The sequence below is a fragment of the Lynx rufus genome, unplaced genomic scaffold (genome assembly GCF_022079265.1).
Source record: "Lynx rufus isolate CCGP_SWC_20201006 ecotype Redwood Valley unplaced genomic scaffold, mLynRuf1.p SCAF_1, whole genome shotgun sequence".
Lineage (NCBI taxonomy): Eukaryota > Metazoa > Chordata > Mammalia > Carnivora > Felidae > Lynx > Lynx rufus.
The window spans coordinates 7,990,596-8,009,297 of record NW_025814823.1 but is presented as its reverse complement, the minus strand read 5'-3'; the positions used below and the strand labels follow the sequence as shown (position 1 = coordinate 8,009,297).

The 18,702-nt window shown below is 49.7% G+C and overlaps 1 protein-coding gene across 1 annotated transcript in view; it reads left to right on the top strand.

Annotated features, from left to right (window-relative positions):
- Nucleotides 1-10,400: 10,400 nt before the first annotated feature.
- Nucleotides 10,401-18,702, top strand: part of FLT1 (fms related receptor tyrosine kinase 1) — a 177,251-nt gene continuing 168,949 nt past the window's right edge. The window contains exons 1-4 of the mRNA XM_047073320.1: nt 10,401-10,490; nt 10,774-10,869; nt 12,094-12,433; nt 12,832-13,224. Of these exons, the coding sequence (XP_046929276.1) occupies nt 10,401-10,490; nt 10,774-10,869; nt 12,094-12,433; nt 12,832-13,224 (919 nt within the window). The remainder of the gene's footprint in view (nt 10,491-10,773; nt 10,870-12,093; nt 12,434-12,831; nt 13,225-18,702) is intronic.

Sequence of the window (18,702 nt, the reverse complement as noted above, 5' to 3'; positions counted from 1 at the left end):
CCTCATGCAGCAAATTTGCATAGTGGTCACGCTGGGTTTGTTGTTGTTGTTTTTTTTTAATCTTGAGCGATTCTGTCCAGACCTTGTATTTTCTCTGTTACAAAGTGGGTGACTTTTTTGCTCCTTCTCCACTGTATCTAAAAACAGTTTTTCTCCTCCAAATTATAGTTTGACGGTGAGCTTTGCATATTTGTTTGTTTGTTTGTTTGTTTGTTTAACAGGAATGAGAGGAGAGTGGGAAAGGAAGAGTTTCTCTGGGGTGCTAAATAGTATTTGTTAGGCTATGAGATCGGTTCCTCTCTTCTGAGCTCTTGTTAAAATGCCGGTACCAGGAATCCCAAGGCCCATGAGGAGAATGTTCTCAGATTTGAGACTGTTTCTTGTGATGTGCTCACTTGTTTCCCTATTGTCGCTGTTTGTCAGACAGAAGGGGGAAAAGGTGAAGGTGTTTGTGTAGCTTGTCCTCCCCGGTGGGTATTCACGGGGGTTATCAGTAAGAATTCTTAGGATTTCTCTACTCACTGGTATGGTTTTGCACTTGATCTTAGCCAAAAGGCCGAGAAGCGATCACTGGTATGGTTTTGGGTGGAGGGGTGGAATTAGAAGTCTAGGCTTGCTGGCTTCTCTGTCATGCTCCAGAAGGTCCCACCTCTCCCCCCTTACTGATAGTTGAAGTGTATTTCAGTAAGTTGTAATTCTGTCCTTGCCTGTCTGCTGTTACCACATATTTTGGGGATGGTTTTCATGGTTTCTTTCCTCTAGGTATTAAAGGAGGGACATGCTTTGCTATAAATCTCATCTCTCATTTTAACCAAGACATCGCCATGCAAAACTGGTCCAAGTTTGTATTTTTTCCCTGCAAGTAATTGCTTAATCACGTAAAAGCTTAAGCTTTCAAAATGATTTGCATACTGTAGTTCAGAATTTTCTTATGATTTTTTTAAAACTCCAGACTGTACCTGTATATTTAGCCACTTTGTGGAGCCCCTTGTCATTACTATTACTAATATATATATATATTAAATTATTATTTATTTAAAACATTTAAGGGGCGCCTGGGTGGCGCAGTCGGTTACGCGTCCGACTTCAGCCAGGTCACGATCTCGCGGTCCGGGAGTTCGAGCCCCGCGTCGGGCTCTGGGCTGATGGCTCGGAGCCTGGAGCCTGTTTCCGATTCTGTGTCTCCCTCTCTCTCTGCCCCTCCCCCGTTCATGCTCTGTCTCTCTCTGTCCCAAAAATAAATAAACGTTGAAAAAAAAAATTAAAAAAAAAAACATTTAAAAAATATAATATAATATATAAATATATAAAAATAAATATATTACATATAATATATATATATATATATTTGTCCTGTCTTTTTTTTCATTACTAATTCTGCTAAAGGATTGTCTAGTTTTTAGTTTCAAAATTACAATAGCAACAGAAGGTCTATAAAAGTTTAAGGTATGTTCCCTACCCTTAGTGAAATTTTAACAAAGGTGTGAACATTAGAAAATTAAGATTTATGTTGTGTGTTATTAACTAGAAGATAAAATTGTAGTTTTAAGAATTAAGAAAGAGTCAGGGAAGAGTAGTATTAGTCTAGTGGGGCCCCCGTAACAAGGTAACACAGACTGGGTGGCTTAAACAACCGACATTTATTTTCTCATAGCTCTGGAGGTCAGAAGTCCAAGATCAAGGTTTTCTTGGAAAACCTTCGGTTGGTTTCTTCCTCTCTCATTGGCTCATAGTTGGCCGTCTTCTCTCCTTGTGTCTTTGCATGGCCTTGCTTCTGTGTCCAATCCTTTTTTTCTTCTAAGGACACACGTTGTATTGTTTAGGGCTACCCTAATAACCTCATTTAACTTTAGTTACCTCTTTAAAGACCTTATCTTCCAGTATAATCACATTCTGAGATACTGGAAGTCAGGATTTCAACACATGAATGTTGAGGGACCGCCATTCAGCCTGTGACGAGTAATCTGGAGGGACTTTTATAGTAGTTAGGGCCTAGGCTAAGAGATTCAAAACTACAGTGGCTCAATAAAAGAAAAAAAGGTGTGTTATTTTTTCTCATGAAACAATCTAGAAGAAGTAGATAGTTCAGGGCTTCCTTTGTGTCGTCCAGAGACAGGTCTCTCTTGGTTGTTGTTCTACCATTTTCTTTCTTTCTTTCTTTCTTTCTTTCTCTTTTTTTTAGTTTATTTATTTACTTTGAGAGAGACAGAGACAGCTTGAACAGGGAAGGGGCAGAGAGAAAGAGAGAGAGAGAGAAGCCCAGGCAGACTCTGTGCTGCCAGCACAGATCCAGATGTGGGGCTTGAACTCACGGAAACTGTGAGGTCATGACCTGAGCCAAAACCCAGAGTCAGATGCTTAACCAGCCGAGCCACCCGGGTGCCCTTGCACTACCATTTTCTAGAGAATAGCTCTCATCTAATGCCCAGAACTTGACAGGCGTTCAATGAATGCTCATGGAATGCCTATGGAATAAATGAATGAACGACCTAGTGTGTTCTGGGGCAATGAATGGGCTAGCATAGAGGAAGTAGGAATCTTGATGGAAGTAAATAAACAGGAGATACGATGACATATGTATGTCTGGCTAGATTTGAGGAAGGCTTGAAAGTCAAAAGGCATTCACAGGGGTTAGGAAGGTCAATTGTTATGGCTCTCATGTGTCATATATCAGTGGCTATCCATGTACTTACTCTAGCTGAGGTTGATGCTTACACAAAAGATAATTTGTCTCCCTCCTGGTCACTAAGAGATCTCTGATCTTGGTCTAGCTGGTGGCAGCCTAGAGGAGATCCTTTGTTCTAGGAGAGGGACAGAGCCCTACGCAGAGCTCGAACTCCCCAACCCTGAGATCGTGACCTGAGCTGGAGGCTTAAGCGACTGAGCCACCCAAGCACCCCCTGACCAGTAGTTTTTGTTGGGCAGACAGGGGTGAGGGTGGTAATTAATCTTGATTGGCCAAAGCCAGTGAAGTGAACGCTATTCCCCGTTGCCAATGATCGGTCTAAATGTTGACATATGACCCGGTTCTGGCCAATGAGACATAAAGGGGATTCTTCTGGGTAGCTGATGGGAGATTGTTTCTTAATTGATAAGAGCCTGGCAAGGAGAAGACCGCTTTGCCCCACTGCCTGCTTTGACTATAGTTTAACAAATCAATTTATAACCATCAAGCAACATCAGAGATAGCAGGGCAGAAAGACAGAGGCAGCTTGCTTGGGCGCTTTGTAGCATTGTGGATCATCACATCCAACTGCCTTCCCCAGACTCCTTGCTCTGTGAGATAAATAAATTTTGCCTTCATCTCATTAACGTTAGTCAGGTACATTGTTCCTTGCAACCAAAGCATGCCTAACTGTATATCCATTATATTTGCTTTTTGTTTATTTATTTTTATTTTATTTATTTATTTTTATTTTATTTATTTATTTTTAATTTTCTTCAATGCTTATTTTTGAGAGAAAGAGACAGAGCGTGAGCAGGGAGGAGCAGAGAGAGGGAGACACAGAATCCGAAGCGGGCTCCAGGCTCCGAGCTGTCAGCACAGGGCCCGACGCGGGGCTCGAGCTCACCGACCGTGAGATCGTGACCTGAGCCGAAGTCGGACGCTCAACCGACGGAGCCACCCAGGCACCCCTATTTTATTTTTTTTTAATATTTTATTTTTAAGCCATCTCTACGCCCAATGTGGGGCTCGAGCTCACCACCCCGAGATCAAGAGTCACCTGCTCCTCCATCTAAGCCAGCCAGGAACCCCTATATTTGCTTTTTAAACAAGCATTTAAATCCTAAAAGCATCCTCTCGTTGTTTCCCTATAGTCTCTAAACAAGAAGGTGCAACATAAAAGCTCAGAGCTGGGTGTTCTGGGGTGGGGGAGCGGGGTCCAGCTGACTGGGGTGCTCGGGAAAGTCTTCAGAGCGCAGATGGCACTTGGGCCACGAACTGTCTAGGGGGTGAGAGCTTAACAGGCAGATGGGGATTGTCAGGGCGTGTCACACGCAGGTGGAAGGTCCCAGCATGAGGAAATAATGACAAGTCCTTTGGACACACTAGAGGACCTGAGGGTTACACGTCTCGTCTCAGGGATCGCACCGAAACCCTGTCTTCCAGCACTCCCTGAGGTCGAGTCGCAGTTAAGCCAAGCACCTGTGGAGGTAGGGGGCCGCACATCAGCAGTCCTCAGGGACTCCAACTCCAGGCTGGGGTGTGTGCCTTTGCTCTTGGCGGGGTGGGTCCCCTGCCTTCCTAATACACCTTCCTCCTAAGACTGAGATCTTCGTGTCCTCCTTTGCGGTCAGAGGCGGTCTTCCTTTTTTTTTTTTTTTTTGAAGTTTTTAAATTTATTTTTGAGAGAGAGAAAGAGTGCATGGGCAAGTGGGGGAGGGGCAGAGAGAGAGAGAGAGAGAGAGAGAGAATTCCAAGCAGGCTCCACATCGCCAGCACACAGCCGGATGTGGTGTGCGAACTCATGAACCATGAGATCATGACCCGAGCCCAAGTCAAGAGCCGACGCTCAACCGAATGAGCCCCCCGGGCGCCCCAGAGTTGGTCTTCCTTTTGGTGTCAAGGGACCAGACCGGCAGTCTGGAAATTTCCTGCATGGTCCTAGAGGGTTCTCCTAAGCAGCGAATGGTGCACTTTCTGACTTTTAGGTGTGGTCAGGCTCCTTGAATTGCCTAACACTATTAATGTTGACAAATACCATACAAGACAAAATACAAGACCTTCTTTTTTAAGTGACTCCTTATCTGCAAAGCTGCACACCATGGCTGTAGAGGAAAACCCGGTGTCTCCTACTGATGTACCACTAACTTGGTGACGTGGCTTTAGTCACGCCAAATATAAAATATAAAATCGCTTAATATTTTGGGACTTCGTTTTCTTCGTTTATAAGAGATGAGTCATTGGGGCTTTTCTAAACTCAAATCATACTTTAAGTGGTTGTTTATAATCGCTGCTCCTTCTAGACACTGAAGTCACAGGATTCCAACTCTTTCCTCCTATACTACCATTTTTAAAGTGGGAGAACATTTTAAGCACAGAGAACCAAATAAACAAAAGCAAAAGCAAGCTGCAGCCTGCCCAGGCCAGCAAGAGGGATTGTGGCCACGGAGGTCCAGGCAGGTCAGCAGCCCGTCACCTCCTGCCCTGTCTGGATTTTTTACTGAAGCCTTTTACCTGTGGATTCCCTCCGGTCCCAGAGCTCAGTCGGATCACGTGGGATGATTGAACGGGGGCAGGAGGAGAGTGTCCCAAGGGTTCTGGAGGGGCAGGCCACATCCACCGCTGGCCTGCCTGAGCCTTCCCGAGGGTCCTCATAATGACTCCGGTCAGTTTCCGCTCTGCTGAAGGAAGTTAAAGGAAGCTTGCTTCCCCACTCGTGGAGTGCTACAGGGCAGCACTGGGTCCTCGAGGACCAGCTCCACGGTGGTGGTGGCGATTCGTAGAAAACCCAAGGAAAGAAGATCTCAGGACGAGAGGAGAATGGGGGTGGGGGTGGGAGTTTCTCCCAGAGGAGATTCTCCCTTCACGGTCGACTGTGGTGGGTGAAGGTTTTTGCTTATTAAAGGAGCTGGTGGGTTTTCTTACAGAAAGCTTAGGATTTTGTGCTGGGACTTCAGTAGCAGAGGCCCATGGAGAAAGGATGGGCAGCCGGACCAGGACAGGATGGAAAGGAAAGGAGGCAGGGAAACAGTGTGACCTGATCCCTGCAGGGATGGCCATGAAATGGAACAGTTATTAGGGTCAGATCCCCGCAGACAGCCAGCCAAGTGCTCCCAGTCCAGAGGATGAGGCCAGCTACTGGAGGCTCTAAGCATCAAGGGACACTTGAAGTTGGACAAGAAGCAGGCTCTCCAATACCGTCTTGGAGTAAGGAGAAGAGAGTCTACCTTTAAGGACAAAGCTAGTAAGTCTAAACAACGGGTTGGGCCATTCAAGGCCCAGGCCCAAGGGAGACCTGGAATTTGAGGCCAAAAGTACAGTCAACCTCCATGGAGACAGGTGTGGGAGGGTTAGGGAAGGAACGTGCAAAGAGTCATGCCAAACATTACTAAGGTAATGACAGCTAACATCTACTCGGTATTTATTTCAATCGGGCACTATTATCAATTCTTTTCTGGATTCCTCTTTTAACCTTCCCAACAGCCATATTATGTCATCCCTGCTATGCAGAGTAAGGCGGGGTCCCAAAGACCCCAAAGACGTTAAGTGCTTTGCTCAAGGTCATATCTCCAGCAAGGAGCAGGGAACCCTGGGCAGGTGGCCCCGGGAAGCCGCACGCAACATACCCCCCATACGAGTAGGAGCTCCTTGCTCTCGCTTAGTTTTATGTTGCTGTCTGAGTTTGGGTGACCTTCATCTGACTGACATACGAACTTGCAGGCAGAATCATTCTTCCTTTCACTGGGTTGTCACATCATCTCACACTGACCCGGTGGATGAAGCCATGGGTCTTCTCTCCTTCTGTCTGATAGGCTTGGTTTTATGAGACCAGAAGGGTGAGGTGAGTGTCAGGGGACAGTCCGAGCCCATCACCTCTCTGCCTATTTCCTCACCATCAGATCAGACAGCTGGAGTAAATCACCTGTCTGTTTGTACCTTAATATTTTATGTTAAGTTTATTGTAAAATTACAATTTTATGTTTTCTCTCCACCAGTCAGTCTTGTGGGGTTCCTTTCTCCATTGGAACCTCTTTTTTTTTTCTTCATACGTTCTAGAACAATTGGCCAATTGTCTTGCAATATTGTCTTCCTGTTTCTAAAATTGTCTCGGATGCTTGCCAACAGATCCTTTTCTTTAAAAACATGGTGTTAGATGTCTTTTCAATAATATCACTATCCACAATTTTTAATAAATATCAGGAGGAAAAGGGATTTTGTCAAAGCGTGTGCATTTCCTCTCTGTCATTTGACGGTATTTTCCTTTTAAAGCAATGTTCCTATTTTCTTTCTTCTTTTTTCACTTTTGACCTTGTTTCTACTTATCTGTTACTTCTTAGCACCGTACTACCTTTCAAATTAAGTGGATTTTTAAAACTGTGAGTTGTCTCCCCCGTGATTGCTTTCCACTCATTCATACCTCTTCATCAGCAAACTTTGGATTTGCTGAAAATTCATACGAAGGACACAGGTCCTCACGGCTAGCCATGAAACCTAGCCTCAGGTCCCGGCAATATTTCACTGTCCCTCTTTTCCCTCTAGCTTCACTTTTTTCCTAGGCTCAGATCCTAAAACTTACTTTGGGCTGAGAGTTTGGGTTTTCAATGTCAGACAAAGAAAGAAAAAGGAGTTTTATTGAGAAACATTTATCAAGAAACATTTAAGAAAGGTACCCGGGTGGCTGAGTCGTTTAAGCATCCTGCCCTTGATTGCGGCTCAGGTCACGGATCTCACGGTTCTTGGGGCTTTGGACACCGACGAGCTTTAAGTCCAAAACCCAAGATTTGTTTGTCATATCTTGACACTAACGTTTTTCTTCTCTTCTGTTGACAGAGTTGTACTCCAAAATACAGAAACAGTGAGAGTGAGGAAATTTTTAATATAGAAGTCTAGACACAAAGTTATCTAGCAATCTGAAAATTACCGAAGGCCGTTCCTGATGTGTCTTTCAGGTACTGATTGGAAACTGTGTTTCAATTTAGCTAGAACTCGATTTTAGGGACGATTCTTTTTGTCAACAGAAAGAGCCCGAAGCCACTGACGACACTCAATTCTTCCCTCCACAGTAGGGTTAGGTGAGATGGGGGGGGATCTCTCTGTCTCACAAATGGCCGATTTGCCAGATTGTGCCTCTGATGATGACTTAGAAAACTGCAGAGTTTCTGCATTCCAGCCGACTGGTTCACATGGGCCCGTGGGCTGGGGCAGGGTGGCCCCGGCGTCCTGGGCTGCAGCTGAGACTGAAGTACGGCTGGGAGGAGCCTGGAAGAGACGCAGGAAGGAAAGGGATGGTCTTCCACTGGCGACGCCAGCAGACCTGCCCCGAGGCTGTGCCTGGGGTTAGGAGAACTTTTGAAAAATGGAAGGCTTGAAGACCTGTAACTCTGCCCATCACCCCTACGCACCCACAAGTGGACGTTCGATTCAGGGCTTTCGGTAAACTCCCTAGCCGTAGCCCAGCCACTAGACGAACCTCAGACATTACGTTGAGATAGAAGAGATTTTTGTTCAGTGTTAGGGCACAGCAATCTGATGATGAATTCCACTTCCTTCAAAGGTCTGGACCCGAGCCGGACTATCACTTCAAACCCTGCCTTGGCTCAGGAGGAAATGAAGTACGTTGCTTTCAATTGCCCACTCACCTCAGCCTGGCTAAAGGCAAGTCCTCTCCACCCCTCCCCTCCTTCCTCTCCCTCTTCTCCCCCTCCCTTTCTTTCCCCTCCCCTCTTCTCTCCTTTATCCCCACCCCTCCCCTTCCTCCTTCCTTCCTCTTTTCTCCCCCTAGCCTCCTTCTCCTTTCCCCCTTCTCTCCTTTAACCTTCCTCCTCCCCTCTTCCCTCCTTCCCCTCCTCTCCTTTACCCCTGCCCCTCGCCTTCCTCTCTCCTCCCCCTCCCCTCCCTCTCTCCTCCCCCTCCCTCTCTCCTCCCCCTCCTCATCCCCTTCTTTCTCCTCCCCACTCCTCTCGGTTACCCTCCCCCCTTGCTCTCCCTCTTTCCGTCCTCCTCCCCCCCCCCATGTCCCATCCTGGCAAGGCTCAGCCACTTCCAAGTCCTCCTGGAAGCCCTGGAGTTCTCTTTGGCCCCTCCGTCTCCCTCACCTCCACCCCAGAGTTAATCTCCCTCTCCATCCCTTCTCTGAACGGTTAACCAGCCTCAAAAAGAAGCGGAAACCCTGAGTAAATCAAAAGGAGAAAACCAGCAGCAGCATCAACCTACGTGAGGAGCAGGTGATCAGGAAGAGAGTGAAGCAAGGGTAGTGGAAAGGAGAGGAGCCAGGATGTTGGCCTCGGCCAGTGTCCCCCGGGGAACCCCGTCAGAACTTAGAAGCATCTGTCAAATCAAACCCTAAATGTGCCTGCCTGGTGTGCTTAGCCAAGGAGCTTGCTACGTGTGGTGTGTGAGTATGTGCTTCTCAGACCCAGCAAACTGGAGTGAATATGCCCTGTGAGGTGGGGCGGTGGGGGGGGGGAGGTTCATATAACACAGAGGGTTTTATAAGATCATTTGGTCCTTGTAGACAACCATACCCGTTGCTGCTGTGCAGTGTGCAGCCAAGGAATATCATTTCTCTTTGCTCTGAAGCTACCCAGCACAGGTAAGGATGAAATTCCTGATGAAGCCCCAGTGCCGATAAGCTGAGCAGCTCCACACTTGGTCCCCGACGAGAAGATGAGGCCTTGGCTACCCTCCTGCCACTCACACTGGTGCCACCACACTCTTATGCAGTCTTGAATATTAAAGCTGTTGGTTTTACCAACACTGAGCCTCTGAATAGGGACTGGAAAGAATCCTCAAGAGAATGTTTGTAGCTGATAACGAGAGAGAGTGTCTGGTTTTGCAGGAGGTGAAATGTTCTTTTGTGTGTGAGCAGGAAGCAAGCAGATCGCCCACTTCAATAGCTTTTTATACCCACCAGGCATGTTGAAATTGATCTTCTCCATCCCGATTATCTAGAAAACCGCTTTCGTTACTGGTTTAGTTAGAAGAGTGCCGGTAACCCATCCTCCTTCAAAGGCATTATCTCTTTGGAGGGAGGGGAGCTGAGAGCCATACCTTTATTCCCCATCATTTTTGCTTTTGTCTAAATGTTAAAATGTGAGCTGAAATGAAATCATGAGCAAACCTTTGTCGCGTCCTGAATTCTTTGTGAGGAGGCTAGCCCAGCTACCGAAATAAAGAAGCAGGGGAAAAAAAATTGCCGACTATAATTAAAAGCCTGCAACTTTCCCAAAAAACAGTTGAGGAATTTGTGGAGGACCACTTTTCAGGCAGAATGATTCTGGAACACATGAAGGTGTATTGATTTGACCAGGACTCCCTTAACTTTAAATAATTATGCAACGTGTCTTAAGATGACGAAGGTAGTTTCGGCTGTCCAACCAACACCTGTTCCGGCTTCACAAATAAACTCGAGATCAACTTATTTCTGGCGGCAGGCATGTAGAGTGCTGTCTCTCTGGGTGTTTGAAAAACCAAATGGCATTTTTAAAGCTGAATGAAAGGTTCGCAGGTTGTATTATGCACTAGTCTGCTCCAGAGTCAGCTCAGCGTCTGTCCTGGAGACGCTCTCCTGAACTCTCAGGACAGACCACCGCTCCTCTGTGCCCGTGGAGGATCCCTGCACAGGGTGATCTCTGCAATGTGTTGTCATGGCCTCTCGATCTATCAACCTCCTCTCCGAGTTCTAAGCTCCTTAGAAGGCAGAGATGACATCTTCCCATCTGGATGTTTTCGCACGATGCCTGCGCTCTGGGTGGTGCTGCAGAAGGGGGTCAAGTCTGAATGCTTCTCCTCGGGAGGGGGCCTGGGAGTGACCAGCAGATGTGAAGTGGGGCAGAGGGACACCTTGGCTCTCCCAGTGTGTCCAGGACTGGGACCAGGGCTGGGAGACTTGTTGCAGAAGGATCAGGGGTCAACTTCCAGCAATCCGTATTTATTAACTGCTCACGCAATGAATAATCCGTGGTTTTCCAGGAGTCGGGCTTGGGCGACGCAGAGGGAGACAAAAAAAAAGGAGTGGGGGAGAGTGGTGAGGAACATTGGCAACACAGAAGGGGCTGGTGAGGCTGGCACAGAGCTGTGACTCCACGCCGCCTTTCTTTCTTCTGAAGCACCAGGGACTGCGGCTCGCCAGGTGCGGCTTTGAGCGATTCCTGCACCCAGGGCGGCGGGTGTCCGGGGACCTGTCCTCGCTCGGCCGCCCACAGGTGTGGCAACCTCGGGTTGCCCAACCTTCCCAGGAGGGGAGGTAGTCCAGTCCTACTGAAGGAGTCGCTGGTCCCCGTTTAGGGGCCACCACAGTCCCTTTGACCAAGACCGGCTCTCTGGCAGGTTCCGATAGAACCAACCAGAACCAACCAGCGGCATCTACAAAGACAAGACCCGGCCGTTCCCGTAGAGTCTGGGGCGATTTCGGCCGGCCTTGGAGGTAATGGGGACCTAATTGGTGTCATGGCAAATGATCTGGTGCCTCAAGTTAATGTCGGGTTTTGCTCCAAGAGCCGCAGTCACTCATCTGGCGGAGCAAGCTGCCATCAGAAAGATTCTTTTTTTTTTTTTTTTTTTTTTCTCGAGCGTTTAGGAAATAAAGCCCAAGAGCTCGGCCCACACGAGTTGCAGGAGCAGTTTCACGCCTCAGCTTTTAAAAAGGTATCATGATGTTATTCCTTGTTTTGCTTCTAGGAAGCAAGGGGTTTAGGAAATGACTTGGGCGGGTGCATCCCTGCGGCCGAGAAAGACACAGACGCACTCCCCAGGGATCGGAGAGGGCTCTCCGTCTTCCCGAAGATGCCGGGCCAGCGTCCGGTCCCCTCGGATGCTCCCGGTCCAGTCCCTCGTGCCCGAGGGTCTCCGGCGCCTTCCTAGACGCCTGGGGACGTGCAGGGGGGCCTGGGGCGGCTAGAAAGGGCGGGAAGAACAAGGAAGAGGAGGGAGCCGGACTGCGCCTCGCTCCTCCGTGCCAAGGACACCGTCGCGGAGGCGCGGCCAGCTTCCCACGGATCGGACTTTCCGCCCCCGGGGCCGGCCGGCGGAGCTCCAGCCCCGTCCCCCTTCCCAGCTCCGGGCGGCCCCCAGGGCTGAGTAAGCCGAGAGGAGGGAGGGAGGCTGCAAGGATTTCCTGAGCGCTAAGGGAAGGAGGAGGGGACCGGGGCCGGAGGGACGGGAGCAAGGACCCTGAACCTGCCGCGGCCGCCGCCCCGCGAGCACTCGCACGCCGTCCCGACGCGCGCCCGGCCCCCGGCTGCCCGCCCCCCGGCGGCCCCCGCCCCCCTCGGGAGCCGCAGGGAATCAGGTCCCGGAGGAAGAGGGTAGGTGGGGAGGCGGATGAGGGGTGGGGGACCCCTTGACGTCACTGGAAGGAGGTGCCGGGGTAGGAAGTGGGCTGGGGAAAGTTTATAAATCGCCCCCGCCCTCGGCTCCTTCTAATCGAGGTCCGCCGAAGGCTCGGAGCGCTCGGGACGGACACTCCCCGGCGGCGGCGGCGGCGGCGGCGGCGGCGGCTCGGAGCGGGCTCCGGGACTGGAGCGCAGCGGCCAGGGGACGCCGAGCTGCGAGGATTACCCGCGGACGTGGTGGTCTCCCCGGCCGGAGCCGGACAGGCGCTCTCGGGGCGGAGGACCGGAGTGCGACACGACAGATCCGCGCGGCTGGGTCCGTGGCCCGCGAGCCGCGCGGGGACCGGGCGAGCAGGCCGCGTCGCGCTCACCATGGGCAGCTGCCGGGACGCCGGGGTCCTGCTGTGCGCGCTGCTCGGCGGTCTGCTGCTTACAGGTGAGGCGGGGCCGCGGCCGGAGGCCCGCGCGGGGCTGGGGTGGGGCGGCAGGCGGGCGCACCCTGGGGGCCGGGGCCGGGTGCCCGCGGGGAGGTGAGGCTGCAGCCCGGGGGAGCGAGCCCCGCCGGGGAACCTGGGACGCCGGTGGCGGCGGGCACGCCTGGGGGCCGCGGCGCCCTTCCCTTCCGCCGGGCAGGCGGGACGGGCGCCTGGGAGAGGAGAGCGCCTGGCGGGGGGCCGCTGGCACCGCGCCGGGGTCCGCGCCCCTTTGCGGCTGCTGCAGTCGCCCATCCTCTCCGCCCGGCTCCCGGGTCGGGTCTCCCCGCCCAGGCTCCGGGCTCGGGGAGCGCCGCGCGCTCGGACCTGCCTGACCCCCCCGCCCCCCCCCCCACAACAGCCCGCTCCCAGGCGGCCCGGCGGGGGGTCGGCAGGGCCCATCGGAGCCCGGAGCAGCGGCTCCCGGAACGCCCGCCAGTCTGCCCGGGGGCTGGGCTGAGGCCCGGGCGTTGGCGATGTTGGGCACCGGCTACTGCGTCGCACCTCCGGAGGGGAGGAGGAGAGCCCACTCGGAGGGGGTCACGTGCCAGCCGCGAGCGGACAGATCCCGGGAGACGGCAAAAGCTGGTGCCCTTGGGCCCACGTCGGGTCCCCGGGCGCGAACGGCCCCGGGAACGTTCCACCAGCTTCCACTCCTCCCAGCTTCCACTCCTATCGCCGGGCCCCGAGCGCGCGGCGCGCAGCCACCGGGTGGGGCCTCCGCCGCGGGCGCAGCCCCAGGTCGCCGACCTGAGTGAACCTGACCGACCAGGGCCGTCGAGAACCCGAATCCCGTTACGTTTCGGAATTGCGAGCCTAGCCTTTAAATCCCGAGAGAAGGGAGGGAGGACGATTTGGACCAAAAGGTGCGGTTGGAGGAATTGGCGAGGTCCGCCCCTTTGCCGGGAGTTAAGGATGCCCGCGGCCGACCCGTTGGGACCCACGAGGTCATGCCGCTGTGAGTGTGGAGGTCGCCCCCCACCAAGGCGTCAAAGCCCGAGCGGACGTAGGGGCCTGGACTCGCCTTTTCTGCCCAGAGGGGCGGAGAGGCCGAGCCACTGGTTCAGACCCTCCGGCGTGGGCGGGGGGCAGAGAGCCATTTTTCGGGCTCTTTTTCTTTTCAGCATCCCAGAGAAAAGGTAAAATATGAAACAAAATACAGTAACATCAAAAAAGGTATTGCAGTGATTCCAGGGAAGGAAAAGGTAGGGTTGAGCATCCTTTTTTTAAATGCTTGTTAAACCCAAAAGGCAGTAACTTAAAAAATATTCTCTCTCGGTGGGAAGGACTAATTAGATCGTCGGTTTCTAAATAACCAGTAACAGTTCCAATTAGGTTGGTGAAAGTATTAGACTGAGAGTCAAGGCGAAGTCCTGATGTCTGAGAACTCGCTGTAAGTTGGGGAAGTCGCTAACATAACTGTGTAAAATGAAATACTGCTTTTCTATTTCAAAAGTATTGTTTTTTGTTTTGAAAAGTCACTTAATATTGAAGTAGAGTTGTTCAGAGCACTTAACGTCTGAAGTCCATTCACCTGTTACAGATTTCATTGGCTTTTCTGCATCACACACGGCACATCTTTACTTTTGTTTCAAAACCGTGGTTGACCAGTGAAGTATATAGTTCTGTTCGTGATTAGGAGCAAGTTAGATTGGTAGATTTTCAGAAACCTGGGTAAGAGTTTCTTGAGACAACAGATTCTATTTTACTTAAACGAGGCAGACATCTTGGAAGTCTTTTGTTATTTAAAAAAATGTCTATGCGTTATAGCAAGAAAGCGAGACAAAACATTAGCCATGTGAGAACTCCTCTACCTGCTGGTTTAAGGACTGTTGTTTCAGGGGTTGGGGCGAGGGATTGTTGAAGCATGGCTTTGTAAACCACAAGCTTCTGGACTGGTTAACAGACGGCTCACAGTAAAACAATCAGCTGCCTGCTTTGTAAATTGCATCAGGAGTTTTCAGATTTTCCGGAGAGGGGCTGCTTCTCTGGGGCGTGGTGTCCAGAAAGAGGCCAAGTTTCTGCCCCCCCCCCCATCCCCCCGGGGTTTACCAGGAGTCTGCTCATCTTCAGGTGCCGTATAGCCCTTGAGTATTTGTGAGTTAGTAATATTTTGTGCATGTGTGTGAGTATGTGTGCGTGCGCCGAGGTATAAAATAACCAGAGGCGCAGTCAGACAAAAAGATAATGCATTTCCCCCTAAAGATTACATTTACCTTCTTCCAAATGTCCTGAGAAAGAAAAGGGTAACAGTAATTCAAATATTTTCAAGTCCTCTATGTTGCGGTCTTTCCCCCTACAAAGAGTACCTCCCTTACTCTGGCTCAAAGTCTCATTTTCTTACTTTTAAGGCACAATGTCCATGATTAAGGACACAAACCCCTTTTTATCTGCCCCCATTTTTCTTGAGATTTTGAGCGACTGACATTCACAATTTGCTCGAATTGCAAATGCATCCCTTAATGAATCTTGTGAGGGAAGTCTGCATTAGTAATACAAAGTTAAAATTGTGCATGAGTAGAATACTCATTTCCAAATAGAATGCCATGAACCTTTCCTAATGAAGCTAATTTGACACGACAGTTTTTGTTGTTTTCTCACAGGTTTAGGAAACCATGCTTTTTTGGTAGTGTTTTCCGTATTGCATATTTGAAACGTCAGTTATCACCTTTGGCAGTCCACAAAGGGAGTTTTCCACTTGATGGATTGTGTTGCAGATGAAATGTAGGTGGTCACCTGCTATAGTTTCGTTCATATTTTTACCTTATTTATTTATTGTTATTTTAAGTTTTTTTTTCTTTCCCTGTTGAAAGTTCTAGGACAGGCTAGCCAGTTTCTTTTCTAGCGATCACTAAGTGGGTTGTTTTCATATTTGAAAGTCAGAAGTTAGAATAGATGCCTATTTCAAGGCCCCTTTCGGATTCTTCAAGACTCAGTGAATGATTCCAAGAAACAGACTGAACGTGGTGTTTTTTTCTCTCTCCCTTTTATATTTGCATAGAGAATGGATGATGAGCCCCGTGATGTCAGAGCCGCGGCTATAATGATGAGCTGGCTTTCACCTGCTATCAGTAATCACACTGCATTTGCTTTTTCATCCACCAGCTGGCTAACTTGGTCTTTAATGGGTTGCACGAGCTAAGCTGTTAGAGGCTGTCTGAACCAGTCATAGTCAGGGGCCTATTTTTCTTTTTACAAGCAGAATGTGTAACTCTATGAAGCAAACTCGACTTCCTAACTCTGGTTACATTACCTCTTCTAAGGAGGACGGTCATTTTCAACTCGGAAGAATCTCTTGGTTTTTAAAACATTCTCACTGACTTGATTCAAAGATAACTTTCTTCTAAAAATTTCAGATTTCAACAGGGATACTAAACCTCTATGTAAAAATTGGATCTATTTTGTGTAATTTTTTTTTTAGAACAAACTAAATAATCACTTTGTTCTCCTTACCAAAGACTGTTGAGTCATTCTACATCTACTTTGAATGCATGTAATAGGGCAGTTGAAAATATGTTGCAAACAATTGGTTTTATAGTGACCAAAAAAAAAAAAAAGAAAGAAAGCAACGTCCTTGAGGAAGGTTATCCAACATATTGCCTGGTTGTCTCTGATGTTTACCCGGGCTTAGGAAGTTCTGCAAAGCAGGAACAAATAACAAAGTAAGTACCTTCTGTGGTGCTTTAAACTGAGATGTGTATGTGAGCGGGCATAAGAGTGGAGAGAAAGTGAAAGAAACTCTTCGCACTTGGGTGTTAAACGCAAAGCTCACTGGCGTTAGGTCCAGTTGCGTGGTCAGGAGTTGATGGGATATCAAGTAAACATCACCTTGCAGAGTGCTTGTCATTGTGGACAGGAGAGGAAGGACCTGTGAAACAACACATACGTTGTTAGGAATTTGTTATTAGCGATGGTTGAAAGCATTGAAAGCATCTGTTGCATTGCTTTAAATAATTAAGAGAACAGGATGGTCCATTCCATCCCACTGGTTTTAGGACACTAGTGAGGCTTGTAAGGAATGACAAGATCTGCCAACTGCTTTCCAGGATCACTGTTGATTCCTCACACACTTGGGTGCCTTGGAAATTGCATGCTGCTGATGGAATTACTGGATTTTATACCAGATTGAGGGAGGGGAAGGAAACGGGAGGAATGGGGTAATTGAGGGAGGGATTGAAAGGAAAGCCTCTGGCTTAGCATCTGGGACCGCAGGGGGGTTTCATTAAGGAAATGGTTCCATTGAGTCTGCTGAAGATAGTGGACTAGATTTCCTGCATTGCTGCTGGGGCGGATGTGGGGGGATGTCAAGAATTCCTGGGGATTTCCCATCAGTCTCGGTAAGCTGGATGCCTGAGGGCCATATCTGATGATTGCTCCTTTCCTTGATTTTGAGCTCCTTGCGAGATCTGATCTGGTCTCTCAGACACATGCATCGGGAGAGCTAGGTGTTGAACCTCGTAGATCCAACCTGCTCATTTCAGAGATGAGAAAACCCACCCAGAACAGTTCAGTGTTCCCGCCCCCCCCACCCCCAAAGTCAGCTGGCTAGTGGCAGACCCAGGAACGGATCCTGACGTTCACAGTAAAGATCACATTTCTTCATTTCTGTGTTTCCTCCACCCCAAGCGGAGTAGAGATGTTCAGATGTTAGTTGAATGACATTTTTATAGCGCTAACGTTTCTTTTTAAGCGCTGGCATCTGTTTTTTGAATATGAAGTTTTCTCCTATCTTCTTAAAGAAGGGATTTAGGTGAAGAATATCAAAATTACGGGGCGTCTGGGTGGCTCCGTTGGTTAAGCAGCCAACTCTTGATTTTGGCTCAGGTCACGATCTCACGATTCTCGAGACGGAGCCCCTCCTTGGGCTCTGTGCTCACAGCATGGAGCCTGCTTGGGATTCATTCTCTCTCTGCCCCTCCCCTGCTTGCACCCTCACTCTCTCTCAAAATGAACATTTAAAAAAAAAAGGAATATCAAAATCACGGCTGCTCGCTAGTACACGGATAGATCTGGTGAGCGAGTCGATTTTCCTTGTGAGCTGTTAGAACCCTTCTTTTGAACTGCTGTGGCTGAAACAGCTACAGCCTCCCTTACTGGCCTCATCTCTCACCACTTCCCTCCACACCCCCTGTGACCCGGCTACACGCAGCCTTGCCCACTCAAACAAATGACCCACCGTTCTTAACGTGGGCCTCGTGCATTCATCACTCTGCATTCGTGCCGTTTGCCTGCAACGCCCTTTCCCTGTCTCTGCATGGCCTCCTCCCCTGCCTTCGAAGTCCTTCAAGAGCTCAGAAATCACCATCTCTTTGAGTTTTCCTTAGAGCTGCAGACAGAATTTATGGTTCCTTCTGCTCCTGGATGCACGCTCCTCTCTGCGACCCCTAGATAGACCCCCACCCACCCACACAGCTGTTCTCACCTGCATCGTTGCTGTTCCGCTTACGTGTCTGTCCCCTTGTTCCCTTTTCTTTGGCGCCTAGTGTAATGCCTGGTATGGGGGCCCTCAGTAAGTATTGGAATCCAGGAAAGATGTAGCCACCCTGCCATTTCAAGGAAGAGATCTCTCCGGGCCAGACGTGAACTCATTCCAGTACATTAATGGACTTCTGCCTGTCTAACCGGCCTCGGCTCCCATGGATTCCTTAGAGGGACTGTTCTCAAGAGATAATGTTGTCTGCAATGATGATGTCATAGTAAGCGAGTGCGACTAAGATGGAGGAAATGGGCTCTGATTGTCAACTCTCCGAGATGCCTATCTCCTGTAATCCCCTCCCGTTTCGTGCTGGGGCCTCACTGGGTGCTCTGAGCTACCGAAGCCGGGTTTCAGTCCACACAGAAGTTCTGTCTTAGCCTCTGTGGGTGCGGTACCCAGCACCGAGGCTTTGCCCTCCAGTGTATTCTACAATTGTTTGGAACAACCGTGCTCTCCTGTTTTATGGTGTGACTTCCTCATCCTTCCGTAGACTCCGAGCTGAGTCCATGGTGCTGGGCTGTGATACAAACCCAAAGAGAGACCTGGCCACACGCGGAACTGACATTGTGTTTCCACTGGGGCCTTTGTTACTGGATCAGGCTCGTCGGCCTGAATTCCCCTTTCCATAGAATAGGTTCTCTTCGACCCTCCGTGTAAATCGGTTCCTGCCAGGACCACCGTGCTACGTAGGTGTGAGACATGTTCTTAGAAACCTGCATCTCCTGGGCTGGGACCACAGTGGTGCCCCCTTTCCTC